Source organism: Thermobia domestica, chromosome 7 (assembly GCF_964235325.1).
Source record: "Thermobia domestica chromosome 7, izTheDome1.hap1.1, whole genome shotgun sequence".
NCBI classification, from domain to species: Eukaryota; Metazoa; Arthropoda; class Insecta; order Zygentoma; family Lepismatidae; genus Thermobia; species Thermobia domestica.
Genome location: NC_137460.1, coordinates 227,284,191 through 227,308,069, shown reverse-complemented (window position 1 = coordinate 227,308,069; position 23,879 = coordinate 227,284,191). Strand labels below are relative to the sequence as shown.

At 38.3% G+C, this 23,879-nt stretch overlaps 1 protein-coding gene across 3 annotated transcripts in view; it reads left to right on the top strand.

Moving 5' to 3' along the window:
• Window positions 1-23,879, top strand: part of Csp (Cysteine string protein) — a 149,230-nt gene that overhangs the window by 47,625 nt on the left and 77,726 nt on the right. For all 3 annotated transcript variants that reach the window (XM_081765898.1, XM_081765895.1, XM_081765897.1), the window contains exons 2-3: window positions 17,394-17,532; window positions 18,854-19,006. In XM_081765898.1, the coding sequence (XP_081622024.1) occupies window positions 17,394-17,532; window positions 18,854-19,006 (292 nt within the window). The remainder of the gene's footprint in view (window positions 1-17,393; window positions 17,533-18,853; window positions 19,007-23,879) is intronic.

Sequence of the window (23,879 nt, the reverse complement as noted above, 5' to 3'; positions counted from 1 at the left end):
GAATGCAAAGATTTTAGAAATAGTAGCAGTAGGGAGAAAAGAAGAATTTTAGATGTAATTAAGAGGAGGACATTAGCTGAGGAGGAACTGTATTATGAGGGACGTGTTAGAGGGAGGGGGCGAAGGAGATTGTAGTTGAAGCTGCCAATAATGGCAGAATAGCTATTATTATGACGATGATGATATGTTTTGCAATATTGACCAAAAAAGAGAGAAAAAATTAAAATAATAATAATTAAACCTCTTAATATTTTAGAATATAAATGAAATTATATTTGTGAGTTTTACATCCCACGATTATGCCGGCTAGGCTAAAGGAGACGGTGATGATGAAAAATGAATGAAAATGATGGAAAGAAGAAAGTGGGAGGAAACGGGAGAACCCCGAGGAAACCCTCGCACACGGTGTTCGTCCACCACAAAGTTCACTTGGCGGGGGCTGGGATCGAACGCGGGACCCCAAACACCAGAGCTGAACGCTCTACCACTGAGCCCCAATATTTTAGAATAATTTGAGTGAAAACTGAAAACGACTCAACTGTCTGTGTCTTTTGTGTAAACTCAATTTATATAAATACTTTTGACCTACATTAGAAATACATAATAACGGCATCAAACTTCAGGTTATTTGAAATAAGTACGAAATCACTCTCAGTTGTGAATATAGATTATTTATTGTTGTATAATGTTATATCGTTGAATCCTAGATATGCCGTATACCTAAGGGGCCTATAAGTTATATTGATAAACAATTATTCAACGTATAAGCATCCACCTATGAAATCAAACTTACGGTCACATGCGCTAAGTTTTTGTCAATGTCATGAAAATGTTATTTCAATATTAATTTTATAAGTACACATTAAAAATTTCCAACGGATGCTTGAACCTCAGAGCCAAGGCCATACCCATGTAGTCGGCACCTATGGTGTACGGAATTGCCGATGTTCAATACTACATTTCTTTAGTTTTGGAACGTCCCACGATTATTACACTGAGGCTAAGGGGAAACAGTGATGATGAGAAATGGTGGAATAAAGAAAGTACGAGGAAACGGGAAAACCCACGCACAGGGTGTTTGTTCACCAAAGAAGATCACATAGCGCAAGCTGCGATCGAACCAGGGCCCCATGTACCAGAGGTGAACGCTCTGCCACTGAGCTACCGTGTCCATAACATGCTCTAGTTTATTTTTGCTTATCCACTTCTTATGGACACAACTATTCTTCGTATGATTTCCCAAAATCCAATCATGGGCCGTCGTGAATGATCAAATGACCAAAGTAAATCAGACACTGAAGTTATTATAGCTTGTAACAATTCATAGAATTATGCTGTCGGTCGTCTCGTGAACAACCGATTCAAAAAACGACATACTGTAGCTATATGTTACAGGAGCAGATCGACTCACATGGATTGCATAAACTACTGGGAACCCATTCACTCCGGCGGTATTTTTACTGGAGCCAAGAAGTTCACGTGAAAGATATAATGATTTTTCCCCTTCCTTTTTACATTCTATAAAAAAATCAAGTAGTACCATACTTGTGCAAGACTCTTGCGCAAGAGTCTTGGTCTTGGTCTTGGTCTTGCAGGTATGGTCTTGGTCTTGGTCTTGGTCTTGCACCCCTTGGTCTTGGTCTTGGTCTTGCATCGGGATTCCTGGTCTTGGTCTTGGTCTTGGTCTTGGTCTTGCATGCAAGACTCTTGCAAAAACTGCAAGACCAAGACTCTTGCGCTCATCACTACCGAGGATAGAGTGGATAATCTGGGTACACTTCATTCACGGAAGACTCAACATCCTTCTACTTGTTAATCATGCTTGGGAACGCTTTCCAGTGGATTCCCTACCATTACCTACGAGGGGCGGATCCAGGCCCGACTTCTGGGGGGGGGGCGGTTGGTTGTCATACTGCTACTTTTAACGGCTCCAAACTTTGGGGTGGGTTATATATATATAATAAAGTTTCCTCTTCTGGGGGGGGGCGATTGCCCCGATCGCCCTCCTTGATCCGCCCCTGTTACCTACATCAAATTTCCAACTGTATCTAAGCCCACATACAGTAGCGTACGCAGGAATTTATTTCGGGAGGGGCCAAACTCAATATCAGTGTATTTTATATTGAAATTCCTAAACTTGTACCAAAAATTAGGCTAAATTTACTCAAAAGTTGAAATTTCGGGGGTGGTCCGGACCCCCAGGACCCCCCCCCCTGCGTACGTCCCTGTGTGTGTGTTTATTTCCTTAAAATTAATATTTTATACTTTCCATTTGTGGTATTCACTTCAAATTTGGTATACGCATATATCTTAGCGAGGAACATAAAAGGGGAGAGAGATATTTTGCAATCGTTTCCGGTTTCAAGCAGACACTGTTGTCGCGAGACAAAATGTATTGTTGTCTTGTATGGACACTATATCGTGAAAATGATGCCCAATGTTTCTTTCAGACTCTTTTTGGGGGACACTGCCTCCTCAGAGCGCCCCTGGCGAGATCAAAATAATAGTTTATAATACAATAACAAATAGAATGTTATCAGCAGTGCCCCCGGGGTAATACTCCCCTCCCCCGAACATTGCTTCCGATAGAGACACTGGTGATGCTCCATTTCCAAAGCTACATATGTTTGATTTTAAATACTTCAGTATCGTTTCGAAACTTTACACGAACATACTGCCTAGCTTCGAGACCATCTCAACAGTTAGCGTATAAATATATCCTTTCCGTCTATGTCTGTAATAACGAAAACATTTTGTTCACGCAATGCCAACAGAAACTATTTTGATAAAACGAAGCAACGTGATGAGAAAAAGACGTAAGATAAAACAAGGTCCGGCGGGGAATCGAACCCAGACCTGCTACTCAGAAAGCAGACACTTTACCGCGGAGCTAACTAACAACGTTGAATTTTGTTTGTTTTATTCTCCTCAATATACCACATAAGAGTCCAAATGAAGGCAATTCAAAAATATGGCAATTTTGCATTCAAGATGGAGACTTCTCGAATGATTTGTTTCTTCACTTAAACTGAACTACGTTCTTAATAACATAGCGAAACCTGGCTTACCTACCAAGAGCACAACTTACAAATTTCATGGTTACAAATTTTTGAGCCGCCATTTTGAATCGAAGATGGCGACTTTTCCAACATTTCGGATTTTTCCCCTCACATGCGTGGTAATCTGCACACTTAAACGCAATTTCGTGATTCCACCATATCTACAAGTTGTGTAGAATTAGACGCCCCCTTATAACATTCCTAGCATTTTCTTACACCGAACATGACTATTTCTTTCAAGTTTAAGGGCGGATTCGCAAACTACGCATCAGAATAAACATCACCTCGAAATTTCAACGTCCTACATATAGCCATTACAAATTTCACACTTTTTCGATTTGCGCCGCGAAACGAAAACGAATTTTAATGCTCTTTTTTCTATCATAAACTATGTTCCTAGCTTCACTGCCTAACAAAATATGACGTTTCTATGGTGTGCGGAACTACTCTAAAAATCAGCATTTCGAAACGACGAAAAATTTCGACACTTCATTTACATGGAAAATGTCGCCTTTTTCGTGATATCGGAATTTTCCCATTACTCACATCCCATGGCGAACAAGTATGCAAAATTTGGTGTTTGTATGTTTAGTGGAAGTATGCAAACAATTAAGTGTGTTTCCGATTATAGAGGTATATAATTCCATGGACGCGGGCCCGCTACGTACCAGTACTATGTGAATAGTAAGTAGGAAGTCCAAAATCTAAGGAATTGAGTAGTGTAGGGGAACGACGTGAGCCTACTGTGCAAAAGATCTGGGTTCGAGTCCCAACGAGTTTTTCTCTCACTTTTTCTTTCTTTGAAAGTTAATTTTTATAGCATAGGAGATTGAAAATAGACTTGCCTTTATTATATACGGCATTTCATTCCAACCGGACCCGCACCTAAAACTATTAAATCGAAAGCAGCACTTTTAAACGTATCTTATATATTAAAATTATGTACGCTGCCGACGAGACAATTTTCAAAAGGTGCCCATTTGTGTGTGTGTGTGTGTGTGTGTGTGTGTGTGTGTGCGTGTATGAGCGTGTGTGCGCAATAGCGTACGCAGGAATTTATTTCGGGAGGGGCCAAACTCAATATCAGTGTATTTTATATTGAAATTCCTAAACTTGTACCAAAAATTAGGCTAAATTTACTCAAAAGTTGAAATTTCGGGGGTGGTCCGGACTCCCAGGACCCACCCCCTGCGTACGTCCCTGTGTGTGTGTGTATTTCCTTAAAATTTATATTTTATACTTTCCATTTGTGGTATTCACTTCAAATTTGGTATACGCATATATCTTAGCGAGGAACATAAAAGGGGAGAGCGATATTTTGCAATCGTTTCCGGTTTCAAGCAGACACTGTTGTCGCGAGACAAAATGTATTGTTGTCTTGTATGGACACTATATCGTGAAAATGATGCCCAATGTTTCTTTCAGACTCTTTTTGGGGGACACTGCCTCCTCAGAGCGCCCCTGGCGAGATCAAAATAATACGTTTATAATACAATAACAAATAGAATTTTATCAGCAGTGCCCTCGGGGTAATACTCCCCTCCCCCGAACATTGCTTCCGATAGAGACACTGGTGATGCTCCATTTCCAAAGCTACATGTGTTTGATTTTAAATACTTCAGTATCGTTTCGAAACTTTACACGAACATACTGCCTAGCTTCGAGACCATCTCAACAGTTAGCGTATAAATATATCCTTTCCGTCTATGTCTGTAATAACGAAGATATTTTGTTCACGCAATGCCAACAGAAACTATTTTGATAAAACGAAGCAACGTGATGAGAAAAAGACGTAAGATAAAACAAGGTCCGGCGGGGAATCGAACCCAGACCTGCTACTCAGAAAGAAGACACTTTACCGCGGAGCTAACTAACAACGTTGAATTTTGTTTGTTTTATTCTCCTCAATATGCCACATAAGAGTCCAAATGAAGGCAATTCAAAAATATGGCAATTTTGCATTCAAGATGGAGACTTCTCGAATGATTTGTTTCTTCACTTAAACTGAACTACGTTCTTAATAACATAGCGAAACCTGGCTTACCTACCAAGAGCACAACTTACAATTTTCATGGTTACAAATTTTTGAGCCGCCATTTTGAATCGAAGATGGCGACTTTTCCAACATTTCGGATTTTTCCCCTCACATGCGTGGTAATCTGCACACTTAAACGCAATTTCGTGATTCCACCATATCTACAAGTTGTGTAGAATTAGACGCCCCCTTATAACATTCCTAGCATTTTCTTACACCGAACATGACTATTTCTTTCAAGTTTAAGGGCGGATTCGCAAACTACGCATCAGAATAAACATCACCTCGAAATTTCAACGTCCTACATATAGCCATTACAAATTTCACACTTTTTCGATTTGCGCCGCGAAACGAAAACGAATTTTAATGCTTGTTTTTCTATCATAAACTATGTTCCTAGCTTCACTGCCTAACAAAATATGACGTTTCTATGGTGTGCGGAACTACTCTAAAAACCAGCATTTCGAAACGACGAAAAATTTCGACACTTCATTTACATGGAAAATGTCGCCTTTTTCGTGATATCGGAATTTTCCCATTACTCACATCCCATGACGAACAAGTATGCAAAATTTGGTGTTTGTATGTTTAGTGGAAGTATGCAAACAATTAAGTGTGTTTCCGATTATAGAGGTATATAATTCCATGGACGCGGGCCCGCTACGTACCAGTACTATGTGAATAGTAAGTAGGAAGTCCAAAATCTAAGGAATTGAGTAGTGTAGGGGAACGACGTGAGCCTACTGTGCAAAAGATCTGGGTTCGAATCCCAACGAGTTTTTCTCTCACTTTTTCTTTCTTTGAAAGTTAATTTTTATAGCATAGGAGATTGAAAATAAGCTTGCCTTTATTATATACGGCATTTCGTTCCAACCGGACCTGCAACTAAAACTATTAAATCGAAAGCGGCACTTTTCCACGTATCTTATATATTAAAACTATGTACGCTGCCGACGAGACAATTTTCAAAAGGTGCCCATTTGTGTGTGTGTGTGTGTGTGTGTGTGTGCGTGTATGAGCGTGTGTGCGCAATAGCGTACGCAGGAATTTATTTCGGGAGGGGCCAAACTCAATATCAGTGTATTTTATATTGAAATTCCTAAACTTGTACCAAAAATTAGGCAAAATTTACTCAAAAGTTGAAATTTCGGGGGTGGTCCGGACCCCCAGGACCCCCCCCCCTGCGTACGTCCCTGCCCACATACAAAAGAGTCCTGCTATTTCTAGATCTGTTGCTGCCATTATTGCCGCCTAAACAAATTTCCTGCTATTTCTAGTTTTTTTTTTTTTTTTTTCGCACCATCATTTCCAACAAATTTCCTTTCGTTTATAGGGCTGTTTCTGTCAATGACATTGCTTACAATAAATTTCCTGTTTTTTTTTTTTTTTTTTTTTTTTTTTTTTTTTTAAGGTCTGTTGCCATCACTATCAGTGCCTGCATTTTTTTTTTTCATTTGTAGGTCTGTTGCTGTCACTATCATTGCCTATAACAAAGTTCCTGCTTTTTCAAGATTCGTTGTTATTATCAATGCCTACAACAAATTTCTACAAGTTTGTAATTTTGCTGCTATATGTGCTTACAACAAATTTCCTGCCGTTTCTAGGTCTATTGCTGTCACTATCATTACCTACAGTAAATTTTCTGCGAGTTTTAGACTTATTGATTGTCATTGCCTACAACAGCCTTACAGTTGTTAAGGAAAGTAGTGCGAGCAGGGGCACACCCACGAGGACTCCTATGGGTTCGGATCCCATCCCCAACCTTCCTAACTCAACATACATTTGTACACTTTTTCAATAAAAATATACTTGTTTAACTGGAAAATGATCTATGTAGCATAAAAATTTGATGTTACACTTCGCTTGCACTCTTTGTATTATAAAAATATTGTAGTTCTATATTTTTCTTTTTTTTTTTTCTGAAAATGTCTTGGTGGAAATATTTTACTTATGGTCTTTTCGGGCGGAGAATAATACCCATTTAATACTACATATAGGTAGTGGCTTGTAGTATAAAACCCCCATCAAAATTTTCTGGGTGCGAATATCTTATTTTATTCTCTACTTCTTTTAAGAAAAAATGTATCGTGATTAAGTGCTGAGTATTTTTCGTTGTGTGACAAACTACATTCTTAAGTGATCTGATAACATCTAGCAAAACAATTTTTTTCCATGCTCCACGCATGAGATATCAGAATTACCAGCAGTTACGAGACATTTTAATAAACAGCTGTTAGAATGGAATGTATACTCATGCATAAATGTTTTATTTTATACATTTTCCTTCACTAATAACTTTCGACAATACAGTTTAAGTTTGTTTGTAGCTTGAGAAAGAGACGGAAGGTACACTATAATGTATCTAATTGTCTAGTTTATGCAGAAATTATCATCACGAAACAGGAGAAATCCGGTCGAATGATTGTACAGTGAAATGAAATATTGAGTAAGGTAATTCTGAAAATCAATTACATGTATTTCCTTCGGAGTATGTACACTGCAGGCTCTTGAGGAAAGTAACATCGTTAAATGTTAAAAATTTATCGCTATAAACTAAAACAACGTATTAATTGTTGTGTACAAATGTATATTAATTATAGAGGGAAGTTTTTTTCTCTTAGTTTAGAACGATAAAATTTTATTTTCTTTACCGATATGGCTTCCTTCAAGAGCTCCCTCTGATTGCATGGCTTTCATATTGGATGTAAAACGAAAACAAGAGGAACATAGTCGGTGAACCGAGATCAGAAGCTTTTGATGTGCAAAGCTGTGAAACATAGCTTCTGTTGCCAGGCTACTTGCCTACCAAATTTCGTTCAGTCCGACCAGTAATTACGGAGAAATAAATAACCAAAAACTCATATATATATATATATATATATATATATATATATATATATATATATATATATATATATATATATATATAAGGGCTGGACAAAAAATCTAAAACGTTTGCAAAAGTGTGAAAATCATACCTAGTACGGTGTGGGGCCTCCTTTTGCGTCCAAAACAGCTTGGATCCGACGTGGAATGGACGTATACAGCTCCTGAATCGTAGTGTGTGGAATTTTGTACCATTGTTCCATGCTTCACTTCCTTAAGGGATGCTGGTGAAAGGTAATGAGACCGAATACGCCTTTCTAACTCAGACCACAATGGCTCAATGATGTTCAGATCTGGTGATTGTGGGATCGAGGGGAGGTATGATAGCTCCTGGTCATGCTACTCAAACCATGATTTCACCGTTTCTGCAGCGTGACAGAGTGCCAAATCATCTTGGTAGATGCCATCACCATCAGGAACAATATTTGGGCCATGGGTAGAACCTGGTCCCCCAAAATGGCCTCATACGCCTTAGCATTCATCATTCCATGCAGGGCTATGATGGAACTTGCGGAAAACCACGATATCACTGCCCATACTGCTACAGAACCACCCCCATGCGTTACAGTTGGGAGCAGACAGTCTGTATCATAGGCCTGCGACGGTGTTCTCCATACGTAAACACGACCGGTTGTTGGAAACAAGGTGAAGGTCGATTCATCGGACCACATTACGTGTTTCCACTGCTCATGAGTCCACGCCTCGTGGTCCTTGCACCACTGGGTACGCCTGTTCGCATTTACTGCTGTGACCAGGGGTTTGGCGATAGCAGCCCTGCCATAAATTTTCATTTTATGAAGTTCCCGTCGCACTGTTTTTCGATGAAACCGGGTTTTGTAGGCCGGAATTGAGTTCAGACGTAATTTTCATTGCAGTGGTCTTCTTTTTAGCTGCTAGAACCCGTTTTAATGCCCTCCGGTACCTGTCAGACAGGATTGTCTTTCGACCACTGTTGTGCTTTGCAGACGTCGTTTGCCCATGAATTGTGTATGCCCTCGTGACATTGGACACAATGCCTTTCGATACCCCCACAATGTTCGCCACTGTTGCCACTGAAGCTCCAACCAGACGGGCACCAACGATCACGCCTCTTTGGAAGTCTGTCAGGTCGCCCATTTTACCGCACCACTTTCACACCACAACACTCATAGGTGAACGGGTTACTGCTGACGGAAGAGAAAGGTCCACATGACACATTAAAAAAAAAAAAAAAAAAAAAACGATCGACAACCGCAACACGCTTTGTACAGTGGAGGGCCAAGCGTACATGTTCTGTATGAAGTATTTTAGATTTTTTGTCTGTCCCATATATATACCTGGAGTGAAACTATAAGCTTTCATATGTTTACACTGGTAGCTAATAAATATGTTAGAAAAATTTGAGAAGAGATGAGGAAAATTGAAGATCATACAGAATGGGTTATAAGTAACTTGGCAAAAATATATTTGAAATAAATTATCATCTACGAAACTATGAAATTATTATAAGTAATGTCATAACCTAACATTGTTTGGTTGCCTAAATCAACTGTTCAGTGTCCTTTACCATTTTGAATGCAGTATTTGCATCTTTTAATCACAGAAAACATATAACTTGGATGATAATTTATGATATTTAGAAATGATATTGCGCTACACAATCTCGAATATTCGTTTGTTTAGTTCTTGGTGACGTTTCCTAATCACAGTACCATGCCTTGACTATTTCTGATTTAATTTCATGCCAATTCGTCTTCTCATACTGAAAAATTATGCGTTGATTTTGAACACAGACTATACTAAAAAATTAACAAAGCACTGTTAGGTCCCAGCGGTATCTCTTATATTCTGCATACAAGAAGTTCTACAGGCTTGTTCGATTAAATATTGACGATCCTTCATAAGGAACACATGTAGTTTTTTTTTCTGTATGTAGCACGCTTTTGTACTCGCGTAGACTACATAGTTACCTTTCAGTGGATATTTTGACAGACGCACACATCAGGAGAAAGAAAATTTTTGACTAACATGTAAGTGAGAAGAGAGGATCGCGTTTGATAGAATTATATCTTAGCAGCCTTATACATACAGATACTAGGAATGGGTAAAACCGGTTTTTATAAAAACCAGAAACTAGTTTCTAGAAAACCGACATTTCGGTTTCCTCCAAAAAAAAAGTTTCGGCTTTCTTCAAAAAATGATGCGGTTTTTCACCGGAACCGGTTTCAGTTTCATTCAAAACCAGTTCGGTTTTCACCGAAACTGGTTTCGGTGAAAACTTTTGGAAAAAACACAAAACTATTTCTGTGGAAACGGAATCAGTTTAAGGAAAACAACGAAACAGTACTCTGCTCAGAAATAGCACCCATTTTGGAAAAACCGGAACCGGTTTTGAAGGAAACCGGACTCGGGGAAAAACCGAACCGTTTTGGGAAAACTGAAACTGGTTTCGATGAAAATCGTTTTTTTGAAAATTAAGAAAGGGTTTCGGTTTTTCTAGAAACCGAAAACGGAAAAACCGTTTTTTGTGCCCACCACTAATATTTACCAATTTAATAGAAACACACAATATATCTGGGTTAGCAACTATCAGGTGGCGACCACGTGTCTAGGCTCTTTGTGATAGTGCGTTAGACCAAATTTCGTATTACGTGAGGAGTAGAGGCAGAACAGTAGTGTGCATTAAAATGTACAGACGGTGATGGTGTAAAAGAGGCTACCTGTCTGATTTTTAGAGAGAGAAAATCGTTGGCGCTCCAGTATGTGGTGCGAGTGCGACGAAAGTCGTAAGTGTGTTGGATGTGTCGCGAGGGACAATGTCCAAGGTGATCACGACCTACAAAACTTACGGCGAAGAGAAACATTAGTTCGGAAAAGCCCCTCAGTTACAGGTTCCGCCAAGCATTGCACTGGATTGTCACTCATTGCCAGAACCGTAGTGCGACTGCGGTTCAAGTGACGGTGAAACTGAAACGATACTTTCCACAGCCTGTGTCGACAATTAGTCCACCGCGAGCTACAAGACTTGGACGTACAGGATCGACTTCCTTGGACGAAACCACTGATAAGTTATTATAACGCTTCATCACGACACGAACGGTGCCACAAGCATGCAACATGAACCGCTGATGGCTGGAAAGTGTAATAGGATCGGATGTCATTGTTCACCTTATTTCAAACCACGGGCCGTGTTTATGTGTATGGCGGACGGACAAGAAGCATATGGTCCATAGTGTTTCCTCCCAACTACGAAACGTGGCTTCTACTCCGTGATGTTGTAGGCTGCAATATCCTTGTTGTGAATGGGTTTTGTGCTGACGTTCACTTATTGTATCACTGGCCGTTATTTCGTTGCTGTTTAGGTGTTAATTTGCATCTTGTGGTCTAGGTATTGCTTTCGGGCAATAGTTATAACACCATATTCCAGGATAATAAGGGATCCTTCACAAAGCAGGAGCTGTTGCGGCACGGTTTAATAAACATCGGGATGAAGTCAAACTCTTCCCTTGGCTCGTCCAGTACTCGGACCTCAACTCTGTTTGATCCGTTTTAGTGACAGAATTCGTCCCCATCCTCTCTTACGAAACTGAGTGATGCTCTGCTCACAGAATGGTGAAACAATGGTTCCCAACTGGTGTGTCACGCCGTCTCATAGGGTGTATCGCGAAATTTTAGAATTTAAAAATCACAAAGTATAAGGCCAATATTCAGACAGACTGTACGAGTCAATTCGTTCATCAGCAGCCACAGTAATCTGTACTACATAGTCACTACTTTATGGAAACATACAGTGTTACACTATTGTAATTTATAATATTATTAATAAAAAAAACGATCAGGTATCGCGATATTGTGGGCCTGCAGATATACGTCGTCAGTCAAAACTGGTAAAGAACCACTGGTGTAATTTTCCAGTTGCTACCATTCACGACTTTATGACTCCATTTTACGTTGCATCACGGCTGTTCTGAGGGCGAGAGATGGTCAACGTCATATCAGTATCGTAAGTTCAAATATTACATAGTTTCCATGTACTTTCCGTATGTGTAACGTTGTTTCGTCATCTCTGAGTATAGGGTCTGACAGCTCCCGTGTCTGGGTTCAATTACTGCTTTCGATGCTCGATATCTCTGGTATTTTCCACAAAAGTCAAGGGCGAAATTCTCACTGCTTTAACTATTAGTATGCAGATAACAACAATGTTTCATTCATTGGTTCTTACAAATACTGTAGCAGATATATATATATATATATGACATGCTTATTTCAAACAAAATTCCGTAACGTTTGTACCGTATGTTCTAATTGTCTTTGGTCTTTGTGTATGAAGCAGTTCTCAAAAGTACTTTAAATGCAGTGGAATCGATCCAGAGAACTTTCCTCAGCTTTTGAAAACAAGGCAGTCACAGGCAAATTGTAAGCATGTGACTGCTCTTTTCTTCCCGTTCTTGCCACTTCGTATTTGCATGTGAATGCAAGAAAATGTAAACATAATTTAACAGAAGCAGTAACGATACATTAACCTTCCGTTGGTAACAGAGGTGACACGTGACCCCACCTCGGATTATTTTGTTTTTAATAGTAGAAATACTATTCTCAGATTTTCACGCCTTCATGTAAATTTTTAAAACAATCGTGTTTATATGCGTGTATGTCACGTCAAAATTCTTTAAGGTTGGTGTAAAGGAACAAGTTTTGCCAATAGATGTCACTACAGTCTTCGTATCTCTCTCATGTATTTTTTACCTTTCACGAAAATTTACGATTTCTCTTACAAATTTCAACCTAGAGACTTCAAATTTTTAGAGAAGGAACTTCATACCATATCAAAGACAACAGTCCGTGCTGATTTTTTACTTAAAATTTTCTTCATTGTTGAAACAGTTATATTGTTAACGGTTTGGATATCCATTTCAACAATGAAGAAAATTCTAAATAAAAAATCGGCACGGATTGTTGCCTTCCATAGATTATGAAGTTCCTTCTCTAAAATTTTTGAAATCTCTAAGTTGAAATTTGTAAGAGAAATCATAAATTTTCTTGAAAGGTAAAAAAAAAAAAGAAAAGAAAAGAAAGAAAGAAAGAAAAAAGGAGATACGAAGACTGTAGTGACATCTATCGGCAAAACTTGTCCCTTTAAACCAACCTTAATGATTTACGGGAGCTGGGACTACTGGCCACCTCTGTTACCAATCGCGTTCGTGCATTTCTTTAAGATAATCATTGAACATGCAGTTATGAGTATATCTGATCTTAACTTTGAGAAGTATATTTCTTCTGAGTTGAAAGAAGATTCTAATTGCGGTACGGGGGTGGGGGGTGAGCACGATGGCTCAGTTGTAGAGCGCTTACCTCTGGTGCTTAGGGTTCTTGGTTCGATCCCCTGCCAAGTAAGTTTGTAGTGGACAACAACGTGTCTGTGGGTTTTCTCGGGGTACTCTCGTTCCCAGCGACATTATCATCTACCAATTCTTCTATGATTTCACTTGCTTTAATCATCTTCCGTAGCCTAACGGGTATAATCGTGGGACGTTAAATTATCTGTGTACAACATTTGGTGACTCGCTCTAGGTCACTCATTTGTATGTTCAAAGCTGATAACACAGTCACACACACACACAACACACACACACACACACACTCCTTTATTAGTATTGTTGAAGATACAGATTTTTTATTCGAACCGTTTAAAATATTTTTCTTACTTGTAGTTTTGTGACTTCCACAAGCTTCAATAATGTTCTTAGCATTATGATCTCGTTATGGGATCTTCTAGTAGTTGTATAGCTTATGAAGGATAGTGATCCACTGGCGTTCTTTCGCCATCCTGTGCTACTTTTGTATTGAAGTTGCTCCTTATGTCATCACAACACTGGATTAAGAACAACAACAAAAAAAAAAAAAAAAAAAAAAAGTTTATTGGAAGATCGAACGGTAGTCGCTAACACACTTGATTTTGTGCGAGCGGTCCTTGGTTCAATTCCCGATAGGGATACTCAATCAAAGAGGTGTATCAGCTTTCTGAGGTCAGCCGTCCTGGGTGAAGTTTTTCCTGAGTCGTTCTTATTCATATCAGACAAATGCCGGGATGGTATCTAAGATACAGGTCCCAGACCGCTTCCTTTCTTCCCCTTCCCCAGATAGTGCGCTCGTCGAGGAACGTTATCCTTCATACGTGACTGACTTAAGGCCTTAGATGCCGGTAACGTTCAGAAATCTGTACAAATAAATCAATTGACCGATAAGTAAGGTAGAAGCGCGCTTAATGAGAAAAGTAACACTGAAGAAAAGTTTTTTTCTTCGGATTGAACCAAAGAATTGTGTTGTGACCGAATTGTTTGATCACCAGCACGAAATCATTTGGGTGCAACAGCCTAGTATTTGGTTATCAGTACCAAATACGCATTTGGTACTCCTGACCAAATTAGGATGTGGTTGGGAATACCAAAATGTTCGGATAATATGATCCAGGTTTGGTTCTTGGAATTAATAATTTTGTTGTAAATAGTCTACTGAACCTACATTTAGTGAATTCAACCAAATGTCCTATACAAACTTGATTTACCAAAACATTTAGTAGCAATTATCAAATACTTTGGTTACGGGTACTAAACTGAAAATAATACTAGGGTTATCGCAAAAGTCATGCGCACTCTTTTCTAATAAAAGTGGCAACGAAGAAAGAAATTCTTAAATAAGCAAATGGGAAATTAGCACTATGTAAATATTACGGGTAAGTTGAATGAAAATACGTATCCCATAATACGAACAATTATTTTTACTCTTTTTTTTTTTTTTTTTTTTGTGCTATATCCTGATGGAGATATGTACATGCAACTTCCTACACGTAACGTTTACGTATGTACTAACCTTCCATTTGCGTATTTTAGAAGTTTTTAATATGTGACTATTTTCATGACTTTTGACTATGACTTTGCTATGACTTTTGTCGTAACCCGCATATAAGATTTTATCTAGTTACTAAGAACTTCTTTAAAAATATGTATATATACACTTTTGAACAATATACGAAATAAGTACATGAATACAAGTACTTTTTAAGACTCTAATACATGTACACAAAGTTATAAATCAATTTTTTTGAGAGAAGAATGGAATAAGCAAATATTGGCAGTGTACCCGTATTCATGGGTCCACGAGTAGTGTGACGGCAAAACCAATCGACTACGCTTTCAATGCTCTTGTTTGTTTGTTATTATTGTCTTTTATCAATATCAGTTTACCTACGAGCTCCTTCCTCTCTCCGTATGATTTACTTAGAAGAAGAGAAGCGAACTGTGACGTGACAGAGTACTATGCGCACCAGATCATGCCAGGATACTCGTATGCATAGAAATCTGTTTTAGGTAGATATTCTTCTGTATATTGTAATTGAACATTTTTATGTAATGAATTGAAATCTTTTAGTTTAACGTCCCACAATTATGCCTTTTATGCTAAAGGAGACAATGATTAAGGCAAGTAAATGAAGATGGAAGAATTGGTGGAATGAGAAATTGTGACGAAACGGGAGTACCCCGAGAAAACCCACGGACACAATGTATTCATCACTAACTTGAGCGGGGATCGAACCAGGGACCCTACACACCAGTGGTAAGCACTTGACCACTGAGCCACCACCCCCAACTTTTTAAAAATATATAATTATAGCCGGTATGATTTTTATCACCCTAATTTACTACTGGCTTATATCGTTCCTGTTCGATCACGGGTACTATATATGTATAAGCTAGTAATAAATGAGAGGGTTGGATTATTTAGTTACTGATTTTTTGGTTTTTTATGTCTATGGTAATCCGTCGTTGTTAAGTTATGCTGTTGTTAGTTCTTTTAAAATCTTTAGCTCCATGCTTATCGGCTTCGCTTTGCATTCTCTCGCTGTCTTCTCTTTATCACGCTTGGAACTTGCTTTGCTTATTTTTTCCCCTTTCTAACCGTCAGAGAACCATAAAATGAGTTAGTGGTAGTAAACCACGCATACAAGATCCATTAACTTGAAACATTAATGTGCATCTACTTATAAGTGTAATTACATTTTGAAGGAGACTGATGCGAATGTAATGACGTTCCACGGTGAGAAAGTCTAAACTAAATTTCAGAAATAAGATACACATTTTCAACGTTCTTCGTGTATATATAAAATTATTACGTGAAATTTATTTAGTTAGTTAGTTTAACGTGCCACATTATATTTCGAGATACGGTGGTAATAATGATGAACGAGATTATGCAATGAAGAAAGTGCGAGGAAACTAGAAAACTCACGCACCCGGAGTGTATCCACCATAAAGCCCATTTGGCGGGAGCTGGAATCCAAGGCACCCCACCAACCAGAGGTAGAGGTCTGCACGGGCTTGGGCCGAGCCCACAGGCTTAAGTTCGACTCGGGTCTACAAAGCATATATCACTTCGGGCTCAGGCCGTAAATTTTTAAATATACAACCATATTTCTCGGGTCTTTTCGGGCCTCACTTTGTAAATATACTGAACATGATATTTATTGGATTTTTCTTTCTGGAGAGCTTTTAAAGCATAACTGAAAAATTAAACCTCTAATTGCTGTAAATAAAAATATAATTTTACGTTAATAATTAGGTTTCTGTAATTCGGGCTTATTTCGGACTCATTTGATTATCACATGAGCTCGGGCCTAAATGCTAAAACATATTTCGGACTCGGGTCGGACCTCACATTGTAAGTTCACGGGACGGGCCGGGCCTGGACTAAAAATTCCGGCCCGTGCAGACCTCTAACCAGAGGTAAGGGCTCGAACATTGATCCTCGGTGACTCCTGCGAAATTTAACTTACCAATATTAAGTTTGGATGTCATAAGTAATGATTAAAACAAATGGTTGGTTATATATTTCACAATTTTCCCGGAGATGTTTATAATTCAATAAATAAGATTCGGTATTCCATCTGGGGCCACGGTGGCGCAGTGGTAGAACGTTCGCCTCTGATGCATGGAGTCCCTGGTTCGATCCCAGCTCGCGCCAAATGAACTTTGTGGTGTACAAACAACGTGTGCGTGGGTTTACTCGGGGTTCTCACGTTTCCTCTCACTTCCTTCATTCCACCATTTCATTCATTTCTCATCATCACCGTCTCCTTTAGCCTAACCAGCGTAACTGTGGGACGTAAAACTCAAATATTTTATTTCATTTTTTCGGTATTCTATCTGTGCGTATTTTATTTGACTGACATGTTAAACGCACAGACTGCGTTTATTTTCAGAGTTGTGCTAATTCGGGGACTTTTACAATTATTGTGTTATAATTGTAATAGACAGTTCTGACCTTCATAAATTTGAAAGTATACGTAATATATTTTAAGTGAATGTACTTATTTTGCCAAAAATGTCTTGTTTTTATGCTGTGATTTTATATTAAAACGTTGTTCTTCTTTATTGTAGTACGTCTGGTGATACGCTATACCAGATCCTTGGGTTGCCTAAGACAGCGACACCCGATGAAATTAAACGGACATACAGGAAATTAGCTCTCAAGTATCACCCGGATAAAAACCCGAACAATCCGGAGGCAGCCGAAAAGGTAATCTTGTCATTATAACCATAACCTGTAAGGTATAATTTTATTTTTGTGCAAACCTAAACGTAATGCTTTTAGTGTATATGCTTCATAGGTAATATCTGACACTTACTATGTATCATAACAAGGGTCATACTAATCAAAATTCGTGCAATTGTACTTTTTAGGGTAATAGTAAACTAAAACCAAATTGAAATTTGGAGAGCATAGGGTCGTGCATGTTATAGAAAATATATGTCTTATGAAATAGAGTTCGTACATGGTAAAGTCGGCACGGTCAAATCATCCCCAGGAGGCTACAAAGAAAGCGGAACATGATTGAAGTAGTCCACGTGTTTCTTTGTTACATGAGAGGGATATTCCAAGAAGTCCTTCTAGTTGAGAGTGGTCTCTCATGTCCGAAATGATTGCCGCATATCTGTAACTGTCTTTTTGTAAGAATATAATTTGATAATGATTTTGCAGGGTACTTTTAATACAGATACTATGTGTATCATCGGGAAATGTATATTTGTGATAAATTTCATAGGAAAAGAATTATAAATACGAAAATTAGAATGAGTAAAACAAAATGTTGCTAAATGAACAAGAAAGATTTGTTTTCGTTTTATTGTTCTTATTTACTGCTCTTTTGACATGAAATTTGCCACATACATATCTTTGCCGATTATACACATACTAACATTGTAACAAATACCGGGCAAAGTCGTTATCAAATTATATTCCTACAACAACATATTTATAAACATGCGACAATAATTTTGGACATGGGTGTACATACTTAGTCAATACGTTGATCTTCATAGCTGCATATTTTAATATGCAAAATGTTGTATTACTTTAAAATGAATATTTATAGTGTTTTTTATGTTAGTGATACTATTATTATTATTTATACATATTAGCAAAATGTGTCAATTTTAATGTGTCAAGTTTCGTGATGGCAACAATTGTCCCGTCGACATAACACTCACGTCATGGCTTGTTTAGAGTGTTATTTATGAATGCGGTTAGGGTAAATTTCTGCTTAAGTAAAAAGAAAAGCCGGTTGGAGACAATTTGAACGTGGCAGGTATAGATACAGGTACAAATGCGGTATGATGATATTTTAATGTAGTCGTTTTAGACTACTTATGGTTGTCCTGCTGGGCTGAAGGGCCCAAAATATGCAAGTGACAAATGATAAAATAGCAGAGAAGTTCTTTTATTTATTTATTTATTTATTTATTTATTAACATCCAAATGGAAAAAGAAATCTTTGCTGTGTGTATGTAATACCATTTTATGCAGTAACTAAATATATTGTTTTCTTTTTCCTTTGCAGTTTAAGGAAGTTAACAGAGCTCATAGTATTTTGAGCGATCTCACAAAGCGAAATATATACGACAACTATGGATCACTAGGGTTGTATATAGCGGAACAGTTCGGAGAAGAGAACGTAAATGCATATTTCTTGGTCACATCAGGCTGGTGTAAGGTGAGCTTATTATATTTTTGTAGTAAAAACACTTTTCTTGTGCGATGCATGTGAACCCGTATAGTAGATTTTTCTAAAGTAGGATATTGCAATCTTAATTTGTAGAAACCATATGAAAATGTCTGACTTTTCTTGTGTGACTATTTGCTGCTATAAAAAGATGAGCTACGGTAGTGTTTCTCATAGTCAAACCCAAATTAATTTAATAGAGCAAGGAATCATCGGTCCTTATATAACTTATTCAACAAGAAAAATTAGCTCATCAGAAGATTTATTTAACTGTAATTCCGACAAGTAGGTTTGCTTAAGTAAATTAGTCGGTTGGATCTAAATCAATTTTACTTGCCTAAGTAAAAGGTTGTCAGTAATTATACTGTTTCAGTATCCATATACATGAGCCGTCTGTTATGTCAAATGTAAACATTTCAAGTTATCAGTGTTTGAGAGTATTGAAGAAGAAAATGTGCGTGGATTTTTGCATCAGTTTCTACAAAATACTTAGTCTAGCCATAAATACTATTACAAAGAAAAAACTCAACATCAGCAATAAGAGAAAAGGGAATTTAATATCATATAATATGTGAAGCATACATGGTCTGACAAGTTTGCACCAATCATATTTCAAAATGTCCGCCGCTAGCACGCACACGTGCTCGGAGTCTGGTGGACAACTCGTTTATAGCAGGACACACTGTTTCCAGGGTTATTAACGCCACTGCAGCCATTAAAGAGCGCTTCGAACTGGCAACTGTAGGATTACGCTTGTTGCAGGCAATATCCTCTAACACTGTCCACAGTTTGTAATCCAGGGGATTAAGCTCAGGGCCAGTCCTGGATATGAAGTCAGGTACATTGTGTGCCAGCCACTCCAGGATTGTTTTTGCTTTGTGAACAGAGGTCGAGTCTTGCTGGAAAGTCAATGTGGATATTCTATAGAGGGTGGTAGTCAAATCCTTCACTATAGGCTCCAGCATAGTGCTTTGGTACACCCTGACACTAGTTTCACTCCTTTCCTACAAAAATGAAGACGTGTGGTGCCAGCATAGCTTACTTCCCACCACATCATAGGACGCGGGATGATGGGCTCTCTGGATTTTCAGAACATTGTCCCTGACCTGATTATGCATACATCTTATCATTTAGGCGATTGAAACACTCTTCGATAGTGAACAACTTCTCACCGGTGAACAGAATCTGTCTGTGCCAATTTTGCGCATACCACTGAAGCAGGCGTTTGTTTTTACGCTTCCTTTGCTCCATCAGACGCGGCTCAAAAAGTGTCCCGTTTACCGTCGGTAGGCTCGAGTACCAAGATCGTCACTGAGTAGCCTGGACATCGTTCGCTTGGAGATGTTCAACCTCAGGGGCTATTACTATGCTTTCGTACGGGATTTCTTCTCACAAGCGCCGCCACTGCTTTCACAGCTTCTGGAGTCCTTCTACTTCGCGATTGGACAGCTCTCGGGCGATCCTGAACAGACACAGTATTAAGGAACCGCTGGGTGGTGCGGTATACAAACATGTGATTGATGTTAAGCTTTTTTAGTGTGTTTCGCTGTTTTTCCAACTTTGTGTAGCGCTATTACTGCTATCCTATTTTCGTACTCACCCCCATTCAATCCTGCCTATACGGGTTACGTGTATCCCTTTCTACAACAGCATTCTCAATGCATGATTACACTTTCCACCCCAGGTTCGTTTTTTCTATACACAACAGTGTTGCAGCCTCTGGCACTTTTGTAACAGTATTTGGACTAGGTAGGTTTAAGATAGCAAACTTATTGACTTCCAGTTGCAAATGGTAATATTTAAGTGTAATTTATTTGTTTATTTTACATGTTTCTCAGTGAGAAATAAGTATTTCTAATTGTACAAAGCGAAGTTAGAAAATAATGTTCCAACCTTATTGTTGATACAAAGAGAAATACTCACATCTAGGATGAAAATATATCCTTCACTATGTTTCGACGTAGTCACTTCCTCTGTTGAAGCACTTGTCTAGATGGAAACATTGACGGTAGAAAATGTGTTCTTGAGCACGAAGGTATATTTGGAGCACATGCTTGACGTCATTTTTGTGATTAAACCGTTTGCCATGCACATGCACTTTCATTTTTACAGGTTCGTGCTGTACGGTGAGTACGGAAGAATTTCTCAGCACCACCGTTGCAAAACATTCATTGTCACATGAACTGAATGGGAGTGCACGTTGTTGTGGAGCAAGTGCACTGTCTTGCTTAACAGTTGAGGCCTTTTGTGTTGAACAGAGACCTTCAGTTTCCAGAGTGTTGCCTGGTACGCCACAGCATTACTGTATGATTCGGTGCACAAATATCCGCCAGGACCACATCATGGATATCCCAAACGACGGTTCACAAAAGACTGTTCCAGTACTGGATGATCTCTTGAACTTTTTTACTATTGGAGATTCTAGTAGTAATAATTTGGCTCATGAATCCTCCCGATCTCATTAAAGCGATGATGATGTGAGAAGGATGCACCCATATGAGTTTTGTGTCGTTTGTCAGGTTTATCGTGGAACCCAGTTGCTTTACATTTTTTTGTATCCTAAACATTCGTGAACAATGTCGAATATTATGCCATTAGAGATTAAACTGTATTTCCAACTCCTCCAGTGATAATCTGCGATTCGCCCGTACATCCTCTTCAATTACAGGAAGGAGCTCTGTTGTACTCGGACGCCACTCTTTTGCTCATCTTGCACACTCACTTGACCACTATTTAGTCCTCGATACCATTTCCGCACATGGTGCACTGTCATCACATTTGTGCCATATCTTGTTTCGAATTCTTTATGAATTTTAACTGGTTCTGTCTCTGTTATCCACAGAAGCCGAATAACAGATCACACCTCTTCTAGTGTCCACACAGAGATCGTAGTAGCCATTCTGTGTAAGTCTTATTCAGGACGTGTGATTCATTGCAACTAGATTGTACTGCCACAAAGCAATAGATTTCTAAACTTCGTCTCGGCCAATTTCCTACCTACAATCACAGATTCCTCTATGTTACAATAGTACAAAAGAAATATATATTAGGGAAAGTTACTTTTTGACTTCTTGTATAGTTGACAATTGTCAAAATGATTTATCGGAACAAGTTTTTACTTTATGATTTTTTGAATTCACATCCTGTAATTTGCGATTATTTTAAAAGGAAATGTAGTCTTGAAGAAAAACTTGGAAAGATTTGATACATAGTCTTGCACATGGTCAGTTTTCGAAGGCATTTTGAGCTCTTGTAATTTAGAAATTGTAATTCACTAGTTATATCTATCAGTCCACGTAGGGTTGTATATACTTTGTGAAATTTTTAAGACTGAACTATTCGCGTGACTAGACACGTGTTATGTGAATGCACTGTTGCTAGAGCAATGAAAGAAAATCGCAACTTTATTGAACTTTCAAATGGATTTCAGCAGGATTTGTTTGTTTTTAAAATAAGATTTTAGCCCTCGATTGCATAGTATTTAATAGTCATCCGAAAGAGGATGCTGCAAGATCAGATGATGATTGTCGTGCTCTATATTCTACGAAAAATACAGTAGAACTTGAAAACAGGTTGTTCCTTTTTTAGATATTAGTTAAACAGTAATGCAATAAAGAACGTCATAATTTGGTGTAAACTGTGGCGACCAGACATCGACATAGTGTGTCATTCCAGACACTGGTGTAAGTAATAACTGCAGAGCACACTCTTAATTACTATTATGAAGTTAGAAATAACTGGGTTCTAGTTATGGAAACAAATATACACAGACTTTCAATTTAATGAAAATACCTAGAGAGAAGTGCAGCTTACGTTGAATTGGGTAACGCTCATAAGTCCTAAAAGGTATAATAGTCCGAAAAATGTGGGCACAAGTCCTAAATTTTAGATCTGAAGTTTAGGACTTGTGCTGTTTAGGACGTACACCGTTTAGAATTGCTGTCGTTTAGGACTTGTACTGTTTAGACCGTATACCATTTAGGATTTCTGCCCTTAGAACTTGTGCTGTTTAGGACGTACACCATTTAGAATTTCTGTCGTGTAAAACTTGTGCCGTTTAGAAGGTATACCGTTCAGAATTTCTGTATTTAGGACTTGTACCTGTTTCATTAACTTGTTTTAGTTCTGAAAATTTGCGGACTACACATAGCTGCTGATATAAAATAACTTACTTCATTATAAGAATGAATTGACAGTTTTTCTTTTCCTACATGCAGGTTATTGGATCAAAAGATCCATTATGTTTCAGTCAAAAATTTTCTTGTAGGCCTTGTATCTGGAGAACTACATATAGTGTAGCTAAACCCAAACTATTACTTAACTCAGTATGATGTGCCTATTCCGTAAAAACGAAAATTCGACTTAGGGGCCGTTCAAAAATTGTGTGGCCTCATCCAAAAATGCATCAAAAGATCCAGTATGAGTACTTACTTAACTCAGTATGATGTGCTTATTCCGTAAAAAATACGAAAACCCGAATTAGAGGCCGTTCAAAAATTTTGTGGCCGCTGATCCAAAAACTAATTATTGGCCAAGATCGCAATCTTTTGATGCATTTTTTGATCATGTCTAAAATTCTTGACCAAGATCGCAATGTTTTGATCCTTTTTTTTTCATCATTTCTAATATTCTTGTTTTAAAATATAAATTCCGTCAATAAAATAGGAGCCTTGCAAATACTAATTTCGTAGAGTAGTCGAATAGGGTGTCTATCGGTCACAAAAGTCATGAAAAAGTCACGTAATTTAGCTTTTGAGTCACTATTTTTTTTAATCTGTACAAAAGTGCAGACCGGAAAATTTTGTTCTACAAAATGTTAAAATTCACCAAAAATGTCTGGTCGGCTTTAGACGCTACCAAATCG